Source organism: Xenopus tropicalis, chromosome 1 (assembly GCF_000004195.4).
Source record: "Xenopus tropicalis strain Nigerian chromosome 1, UCB_Xtro_10.0, whole genome shotgun sequence".
Classification (NCBI taxonomy): domain Eukaryota; kingdom Metazoa; phylum Chordata; class Amphibia; order Anura; family Pipidae; genus Xenopus; species Xenopus tropicalis.
The window spans coordinates 212743442-212754051 of NC_030677.2; the positions used below are offsets into that span (position 1 = coordinate 212743442).

At 48.9% G+C, this 10610-nt stretch overlaps 1 protein-coding gene across 4 annotated transcripts in view; it reads left to right on the top strand.

Annotated features, from left to right (window-relative positions):
- The window catches only part of vwa5a (von Willebrand factor A domain containing 5A), a 33215-nt gene extending 25898 nt beyond the window's left edge, over nt 1-7317 (top strand). For all 4 annotated transcript variants that reach the window (XR_004220811.1, XR_004220810.1, XR_004220812.1 and 1 more), the window contains exons 16-20: nt 321-362; nt 1983-2075; nt 2538-2698; nt 5406-5532; nt 6167-7317. Coding sequence is in view for 1 of the 4 variants with exons in the window: in XM_031894960.1 (XP_031750820.1) it covers nt 321-362; nt 1983-2075; nt 2538-2698; nt 5406-5532; nt 6167-6246 (503 nt within the window). In the remaining 3 variants the exon portion in view is untranslated. The remainder of the gene's footprint in view (nt 1-320; nt 363-1982; nt 2076-2537; nt 2699-5405; nt 5533-6166) is intronic.
- Nucleotides 7318-10610: the final 3293 nt, after the last annotated feature.

A 10610-nucleotide genomic window follows, 5' to 3' on the forward strand; every position in this document is an offset into this window, starting at 1 on the left:
CCTTTTCTCTGTAATAATAAAACAGTACCTGTACTTGATCCCAACTAAGATATAATTACCCCTTATTGGGGACAGAACAGCCCTATTGGGTTTATTTCATGGTTAAATACAGTAATTATTTAGTAGATATAAGGCATGGAGATCCAAATTACAGAAAGATCCCTTATATGGAAAACCCCTGAGCATTCTGGATAATAGGTCCCATACCTGTACCACTGACACTGCTGCCATTAATGCCCTTTGGTTGAAGTACAGGAGGAATAACATTAATATGCATGAGGTGACTAATTGGATCTATTTTTTTTTTTTTTTTTTTTCAGGATTAAAGATGAGACCTATGGCTTGTAACATGGCACCCGGTAGTATGTACTTACCTACATTTACTATTTGCTCCTTATTATTATACATGAATCATGTAATCACTGCTCACATTGATGCAAAAAAAGAAAAACAAAAAGCGTTGGTACCTTCTCTGTGCAAAAATACTGCACTATACATATTTGTATATTCCACTAATAGTGCGTGGCGGTGATGATAGTTACCCAGTGAGGGTGCGTACATTACACAGTGAGGGCGCGTACATTACACAGTGAGGGCGCGTACATTGCACAGTGAGGGCGCGTACATTACACAGTGAGGGCGCGTACATTACACAGTGAGGGCGCGTACATTACACAGTGAGGGCGCGTACATTGCACAGTGAGGGCGCGTACATTACACAGTGAGGGCGCGTACATTGCACAGTGAGGGCGCGTACATTACACAGTGAGGGCGCGTACATTACACAGTGAGGGCGCGTACATTGCACAGTGAGGGCGCGTACATTACACAGTGAGGGCGCGTACATTGCACAGTGAGGGCGCGTACATTACACAGTGAGGGCGCGTACATTGCACAGTGAGGGCGCGTACATTACACAGTGAGGGCGCGTACATTGCACAGTGAGGGCGCGTACATTACACAGTGAGGGCGCGTACATTACACAGTGAGGGCGCGTACATTACACAGTGAGGGCGCGTACATTGCACAGTGAGGGCGCGTACATTGCACAGTGAGGGCGCGTACATTACACAGTGAGGGCGCGTACATTGCACAGTGAGGGCGCGTACATTACACAGTGAGGGCGCGTACATTACACAGTGAGGGCGCGTACATTACACAGTGAGGGCGCGTACATTACACAGTGAGGGCGCGTACGTTACACAGTGAGGGCGCGTACGTTACACAGTGAGGGCGCGTACGTTACACAGGGAGGGCGCGTACGTTACACAGGGAGGGCGCGTACGTTACACAGTGAGGGCGCGTACGTTACACAGGGAGGGCGCGTACGTTACACAGGGAGGGCGCGTACGTTACACAGGGAGGGCGCGTACGTTACACAGGGAGGGCGCGTACGTTACACAGTGAGGGCGCGTACATTACACAGTGAGGGCGCGTACATTACACAGTGAGGGCGCGTACGTTACACAGTGAGGGCGCGTACATTACACAGTGAGGGCGCGTACGTTACACAGTGAGGGCGCGTACATTACACAGTGAGGGCGCGTACATTACACAGTGAGGGCGCGTACGTTACACAGGGAGGGCGCGTACGTTACACAGGGAGGGCGCGTACGTTACACAGGGAGGGCGCGTACGTTACACAGTGAGGGCGCGTACATTACACAGTGAGGGCGCGTACATTACACAGGGAGGGCGCGTACGTTACACAGGGAGGGCGCGTACGTTACACAGGGAGGGCGCGTACATTACACAGTGAGGGCGCGTACATTACACAGTGAGGGCGCGTACATTACACAGGGAGGGCGCGTACATTACACAGGGAGGGCGCGTACATTACACAGTGAGGGCGCGTACGTTACACAGACTGGGCATTACTAATAATTACACTTATTTACAGATTTTGAGAGGGAAATCACATTCTGCATTGGGAATGGATTAGCTCTTTGCTGGTGTTTATCTAAATTCTCTGTATTTTTCAGTGTCACTGGACAATCGAACTTGCAAAATGAGGTCTCCTCCAAAGGCTGCAGAAATGGAAAAATCCAAGAAATCATCACATTTTAAAAAATCAGGTGGGCCTGAAGTGTATAGTAATAGCTGCTGCGTGTCCCCCTGCAGCCCAGCGTGTCCCAAACACCAGCGTTGCCTTTCCTGATATCTAATTGGCAGAGGGAGAGCTTCTTACCTTAAACCTCACTTTATTACCATTACTGAATATCCAAATGGAATTTTCATGCTCCCTTTCTCTGAGCCCCCCTCGGCTCTCTATCCCATGGAGTGACGGCTCTTGGCCTGGCTTTCTTTACCCAAGACAAGTGCCCCCCCCCCCAAATGCTGCAAGAATTACCACAGTGTGGTTGGCGTAACCTGGGATATGTGATGTTTTATCTTTAAAATAATCTGTAAACCTCTGGCATGGCAAAACATTTGTGCCAGTACTATGGAATGGCGCAATCTCATTGGTCAATTGGGCACGGCAGATTGAGTTCAACACCTCCATGGACTTTGTGTTTATATGAGTTTTTTTTTTCCAGCCGCTAAAGCCACACCAGTCGCTGCTCAAGCAATGGAGGCCCCGGCCCTTTTCAGACTGATCTCTTTGCAGAAAGCTGATGGTTCCTGGGGTCTCAGCGCGGATTTGGCCTCTGTACTGGGGGTGTCCCTGAAGGAGATGCAAGAAAGTAACCCCAAACAGGTGCAGTATTGGGGGGGTGATGTGAGCACTGCCGGGGCAATGAACCAGGGGCTCATAGGGAAGTTCTTGTACATTTTTAGATATTTTAAAGGTATTAATGGGTCCCTGCTCTGTATACAGACCATTGTGCTCTATGGTATCTTGGTGACTGCTGGAGGGACAGAACTGCCTCCTTCCATCCTAGCACAGCTCTGTAACCTCCCCGGCATGTTGGTATGATGGGACTGTCTTCCCACGGTATATTGTTATAGTTCTACACAGCACTCAGCAATCACGTCTCACCTTGTGCTCATTGGGAGGGGGACTTGCCAGGACCCAACAGTAATATTTTTTATTTACAGGTATGGGATCCCTTATCCAGGAACCCGTTATCCAGAAAGTTCAGCATTACGGAAAGCCCGTCTCCCATAGACTCCATTTTAATCAAATAATTTTGAATTTTAAAACTGATTTCCTTTTTCTCTGTAATAATAAAACAGTACCTTGTAATTGATCCCAACTAAGATATAATTACCCCTTATTGGGGCAGAACAGCCCTATTGGGTTTATTTCATGGTTAAATGATTCCCTTTTCTCTGTAATAATAAAACAGAACCTGTACTTGATCCCAACTAAGATATAATTACCCCTTATTGGGGCAGAACAGCCCTATTGGGTTTATTTAATGGTTAAATGATTCCCTTTTCTCTGTAATAATAAAACAGAACCTGTACTTGATCCCAACTAAGATATAATTACCCCTTATTGGGGGCAGAACAGTCCTATTGGGTTTATTTAATGGTTAAATGATTCCCTTTTCTCTGTAATAATAAAACAGTACCTGTACTTGATCCCAACTAAGATATAATTACCCCTTATTGGGGCAGAACAGCCCTATTGGGTTTATTTAATGGTTAAATGATTCCCTTTTCTCTGTAATAATAAAACAGTACCTGTACTTGATCCCAACTAAGATATAATTACCCCTTATTGGGGCAGAACAGCCCTATTGGGTTTATTTAATGGTTAAATGATTCCCTTTTCTCTGTAATAATAAAACAGTACCTGTACTTGATCCCAACTAAGATATAATTACCCCTTATTGGGGCAGAACAGCCCTATTGGGTTTATTTAATGGTTAAATGATTCCCTTTTCTCTGTAATAATAAAACAGTACCTGTACTTGATCCCAACTAAGATATAATTACCCCTTATTGGGGGCAGAACAGCCCTATTGGGTTTATTTAATGGTTAAATGATTCCCTTTTCTCTGTAATAATAAAACAGTACCTGTCTAAGCATTCTGGATAACGGGTCCTATACCTGTACAAACCCTAAGGCACTCAGGATCCATTTTAAAAACCTTTTTTTTATTTCACCATACAAGACTGACATTTTGGGGTGGCACAGTACCCCTTGCCTCTTCCCCCACGTGACCAACTTTACAATAATTAACCCTTTACTATTACATCACAGTCAAGTTTCATCTAAAGGGGAAATAGGTATTTAATCCCCGTGGTTTCTTAGTATATACAGTGTTGGTTCACCTTTAGTTATCTTATACTATGTTATAGAAAGGCCAGTTCTAGGCACTTTTTAATTGGTCTTTATTATTTGTTTTTCATGGTTTTATTTTATTATTTGCCGTCTTCTTCAAACTCTTTGCAGCTTTCAAATGGGGGTCACTGACCCCGGCAGCCAAACCCTATTGCTCTGTGAGGCTCCAGTTTTATTGTTACTTTTTATTCCTTATCTTTCTATTCAGCCCCTCCCCTATTCATATACCTGTCTCTCAGGACATGGCTTCAGGCCTAGCAACCCGATTGGTCATGCTAAGTCAGATTACCTTGGCCAATCATATTACTTTGGAAGGGACCTGGAAACTGACACCCCTTGACTGGAGCCAATAGAATGATTGGTGCCTTTGGTTGTAAAATGACATAGTTTAGACATAGAATTCTGCCCAATTTGCCACCCCCAAGCCAACAATTAGATCCTTCTGTGCCTATGCACCCCTCAAATTTAGTCTTATCTGTATTCCCTATCCCCCATCCTATTGATCCTCTCGCTGCAGCCCCTTCCCTACCCTATGTCTGACCTATTCTCAGGATGGGAGGGTCTCACTTAGGTGGGCTCAGCACTTACTGTGTAGATGGGACTGTAGCCTTTAGCTGCCTCTCCAACCAACAGGAGGAAGGACTGTTCTCCCCCATAGAGCTAACAATCTCTGCATGTTTACTTCTTGCCCTCGCAGCTGCCATGTTGCTCTCAAACTTAGCTGCTGCTTATTATTCCACAGATGCCCTCTGTACAGGGCTTACCCAATACAACATTGGGTCCAGATTCAGAGGCTGTAGACCAACATTGATGGAAAGTGTATGATCCTAGGGGGTGGGGATCCATATCTAGCTCCACCCCTGAGGTACAGATTGGCCTGCAGGGAAGTATAAATGAGTAGTATAAATGAATAAAATAAGTGATTTAGTATAGGGCTGCCAGCCGGGTTCTGGGGGTGACTGTTTCCTTCCAAGTTTTTTAATGACTCCCAACATGGCCAGGGGCTCCATTTTAGTACAGCTTTACCCATGAAACAACAGTAATCTATAAGAAGGCTGTTGCAGGCCGAGGCTGCTGGGAGATGTTATTATACAGGTATAGGGTGGGCCAATGTTCGGCTCCTCTAATTAGAACACTTGGTATTAAATCAGGTTCTTTTCTGTACCCCCAGAACCCTGACCCTGCTGTGTGGGCGACGCTATTGGCTGTGATCTGGCTCCATGCCCGCTGTTTGGATCAGATAGATGAGTGGGAGCTGCTGGAGGACAAAGCCGTGTCCTGGATCAAGTCCCAAGCAGGTAAACGAATGGGGCAGCTCTCTGTGTATTAAAGGGGGAGTAGCACCAACCACCTGTGCCGGGCTTTTTACTAGTTTTATGCAGATTGAACTCTGTTCATCTAAATGGTGGCAACTCCTGGCATATGGTGGCAACTCCTGGCATATGGTGGCAACTCCTGGCATATGGTGGCAACTCCTGGCATATGGTGGCAACTTCTGGCATATGGTGGCAACTCCTGGCATATGGTGGCAACTCCTGGCATATGGTGGCAACTCCTGGTATATGGTGGCAACTCCTGGCATATGGTGGCAACTCCTGGTATATGGTGGCAACTCCTGGCATATGGTGGCAACTCCTGGTATATGGTGGCAACTCCTGGCATATGGTGGCAACTCCTGGCATATGGTGGCAACTCCTGGCATATGGTGGCCCAAATGGGGCACATTCTTTGCTGGCAGTTTCATCTGATGGAGAAAAGCCATACTGCCTGCCTGTTATGTAATTTGAAGTTGAATATATAAGCTATGGGCCCTATGCGATAAAGGGGCCAAGTATAATGTGCAAAATATCAGTGCATATTTCCTACACTCCGTGTGTTGTTCTGCTGTAATTGTATTTACTATAAGTTTATGCAGCACTTTATGTTCCTCAGGTTCCTCCCTGACAGATTCCATCAGTGCCGGGAATGTTCTCCTGAAATCCACAGTGGATCCCGCGGAGTTGGGCCTGTGAGGAGAGACAGGAGAGGGAAGAGGAAGACTTTCCCCCCGATTACTGGGAAGTTGACTCCAGTTCCGGGTGTTATTGCTGCTTCGGTTTGGCTTTAATCCTGTAACAAAGCTGCTTTATATTGGGCCCATGTCACCTAAGTGCCAGTTTAGCTTCCTCCTGCCCTACTTACCCCCACCCCGGAATGTACCACTGTAAGAACTCAGAGAGAGAGAGGGGTGCAGTTTGTGAAACTGGATAGAAAATAGGGAGTGGAATGCGGTGAGGTTTCCCCAGCACCACTCTCTAACTCCCTGCTGGGTGCATGGGTGTCAAGTGGGTGCCATTTATACCTGGGTAGGTTCAACTATGGTGCAGAATATTACAGCCTTTAATGTACCACACTCTTTGCACTTTCTCTTGTGCAGCATAACTGTTAGCTCACCTGGCCCAGACTGCACTTAACCCTTTGCCTTGCTGGACTCCTAGTGTGCCTTGTGGTCAAAACCCCATGATGCTTTGCACTTTACCCAAAACTTACTCTTTTAGCCAAAGCCTCAGGTTCAATAACCAGACACTGTGGCCCTATACTCTCAGCACTCTTTTAAAGGGGAACTTTGCCTGGAATCAATACATTTTACAGGAAACTTAACATAGTCAGCAAATTGGCTTGGGATTCATGGGAAAACACTGACACGCCAGAAATCCCAGCAGTTCCCACCTGTGCAAATTCTGATGTGGGAATTACTGGGAAATCGAAATATACTGCCCTGTGTGCCATAAGCCTCATAATACCCATAATGCCATAGTGACCCTTGGGGCAAATCCCATCCCTAAATGCAATGCACTAATACAGATACATAGTGTTGCAGTGATACATTAATACAGTTATACAGTGATACATTCATATATTCATACAGTTATACAGTGACAGTAATACAGTTATAAAGTTATACAGTGACAGTAATACAGTTATAAAGTTATACAGTGACAGTAATACAGTTATAAAGTTACAGTTATATCTCTGTTTTTTTCTCAGTAACTCTCATAGTGATGCTTCTGTTTAAATCTTCATAAAATACAAAGCAAAAGCCATTTGTGTATGGACTGATCAATGCAGTATAGTGGGTACCATTGGTGTGAATGCCCAGTAGGACACTTATCCCACCACTGAACTGAACTAAACAACATGGTGTTTTTATCAGGCCCCCCCAGATCAGACTGCCTTGTGCTGGGCCAGATTCTGCTCACCGGAACATTTAGCCCAAGGATCGGGTGACAATGGTGTTAACTATGGGGGTCCAATCAGCTCTGAACTAGAGGGAATAGACTTCTGAGAGCCCCTCCTGTGCTTGTAATATAGCTCACATCCTGAACTATATGATATTATATAGGCAGATTATAGGGGGCCCTGACATGGACTGGGGGCACCTCCCAGTTTGGCCCAACCAGTGCAGAGACTGGTGTCAGTGTCTCGTGGTGTGTAAAGAAGTGGCCTGGGCTGCTCTCTGGGGTGAGAAGGCCCAACAATGGCTTGTAAATTCATCTTTTAATATGAACAGTTTTATCCTTAAAATACCCCCTCCCCTGTTTCCGGTGTAGCCTTGCCCTGTGTACTGGAACTGAGCCCAACCTCTCTGTATCTCCCTGTGTCTGTGCTGTTACAGGACTGGGACCCAGAAGGCCCCAAAATACCCCAGTGCCATTTCCCATAGTGCCAGTATCCCTGCAAGTCTGTGTGTGGCCACTAGGGGTCACTGGCACAGCACTTTCCTTACAACCCTCGTCTCATCAGCTATTGTGTTATGAACCTACAGCAGGGACCACCAACCAGTGTCTCTGGGGCAACATGTTGCTCCCCAACCCCTTGGTTGTTGCTCTCAGTGCCCCCAAACCAGGGAGTTATTTTTGAATTCCTGACTTGGGGGCAAGTTTTGGTTGAATAAAAACAAGATTTAGTACCAAATAAAGCCCCTGTAAGCTGATAGGGTGCATAGAGGCTGCCTAATAGCCAATCACAGCCCTTATTTGGCTCCTCCATGAACTTTTATGGTGCTTGTGTTGCTCCCCAAGTCTTTTTACATTTGTGGCTCCCGAGTAAGAAAGGTTGGGGGCCCCTGCCCCACAGGTTGGTTGTAGGGTATAATACATGGGCTCCACTAAATAGCTTTTAAGCCAGACTGGTGTGTGGGTTTTGCTTTATGGGGAGTGTGACCGGGGGCCGTTAGTGTGAGAGTAAAGTGACTGTGTGCTGTGAGAGAGAGATCCAGAGACAGGCCTGTCCTACACTCACTCACCCCCAGTCTGGGCTGTCCTACACTCACTCACCCCCGGTCTGGCCTGTCCTACACTCACTCACCCCCAGTCTGGCCTGTCCTACACTCACTCACCCCCAGTCTGGCCTGTCCTACACTCACTCACCCCCAGTCTGGCCTGTCCTACACTCACTCACCCCCAGTCTGGCCTGTCCTACACTCACTCACCCCCAGTCTGGCCTGTCCTACACTCACTCACCCCCAGTCTGACCTGTCCTACACTCACTCACCCCCAGTCTGGCCTGTCCTACACTCACTCACCCCCGGTCTGGCCTGTCCTACACTCACGCACCCCCGGTCTGGCCTGTCCTACACTCACTCACCGCCCCGGTCTGGCCTGTCCTACACTCACTCACCCCCGGTCTGGCCAGTCCTACACTCACTCACCCCCAGTCTGGCCAGTCCTACACTCACTCACCCCCGGTCTGGCCTGTCCTACACTCACTCACCCCCGGTCTGGCCTGTCCTACACTCACTCACCCCGGTCTGGCCTGTCCCTACACTCAACTCACCCCGTCTGGCCTTCCTAACCTCACTCAGCCGTTGGGCTGTCTATCACTATCACCCCGTCTGGCCTGTACATCACTCACCCCACGTCTGGCCTGTCTACCTCCATCACCCCGGTCCTGGCCGTCCTACACACTCCACCCCGGTCTGGCCAGTCTACACTCACTCACCCCGGTCTGGCCTGTTCCTACACTCATCACACGGTCTGCCTGTCCTACCTCCTCACCCAGTGCTGGCTGTTCTACAACTCAACTACCCCTGTCTGGCCTGTCCTAACACTCACTCACCCCGGTCTGGGCTGTCTACACTCACTCACCCCCCCGGTCTGGGCCTGTCTACACTCACTCCCGTCTGGCCAGTCTCCCTCCTCACCCCGGTTGGCTGTCTACCTCACTCAGCCCGCGTCTGGCTGTCCTACCTCACTCACGTCCCGGTCCTGGGCTGTCTACACTCACTCACCCTGTCTGGCCTGTCCTAACCACTCACTCACCCCGGTCTGGCTGTCTACTACTCACTCACCCGTTGGGTGTCACACTCACATCACCCCCCGGTCTGGCTGTCCTACCTCACTCACCCCCGGTCTGGCCTGTCTGGCTGGCCTGTCCTACACTCACTCACCCCGGTCTGGGCTGTCCTACACTCACTCACCCCGGTCTGGCCTGTCCTACACTCACTCACCCCCGGTCTGGCAGTCCTACACTCACTCACCCCGGTCTGGCCTGTCCTACACTCACTCACCCCCGGTCTGGCCTGTCCTACACTTCACTCACTCACACTCACTCACCCCCGGTCTGGCCTGTCCTACACTCACTCACCCCCGGTCTGGCCTGTCCTACACTCACTCACTCACCCCCGGTCTGGCCTGTCCTACACTCACTCACCCCCGGTCTGGCCTGTCCTACACTCACTCACCCCCCCTGGCCAGTCCTACACTCACTCACCCCCGGTCTGGCCTGTCCTACACTCACTCACCCCGGTCTGGCCTGTCCTACACTCACTCACCCCCGGTCTGGCCAGTCCTACACTCACCCCGGTCTGGCCTACACTCACTCGGTCTGGCCTGTCCTACACTCACTCACCCCCGGTCTGGCCTGTCCTACACTCACTCACCCCGGTCTGGCCTGTCCTACACTCACTCACCCCCGGTCTGGCCAGTCCTACACTCACTCACCCGGTCTGGCCAGTCCTACACTCACTCACTCTGGCCCGGTCTGGCCAGTCCTACACTCACTCACCCCGTCTGGCCCCCGGTCTGGCCTGTCCTACACTCACTCACCCCCGGTCTGGCCTGTCCTACACTCACCGAATGCCCTATATACTGTATATATATATATATTGGTAATGGGGGGTGCAGGGGGCCTCTTGTCTCTATGAATTTTGTGGTTACAGCCTCATTGCCCCCCCGCCTAATGGTTTAGAATGTAGTAAACTTACGCTTTTTAATAACCTATCGGCTGTTGATGATGAGAGGCTTGATCAAAGGAGCTTACAATCTAATAGTTGATATTTCTTAGCTTAAAAAGGCAGAGCTGTCTAATTCCAAACCATAAGGGGTTCAACTGGATA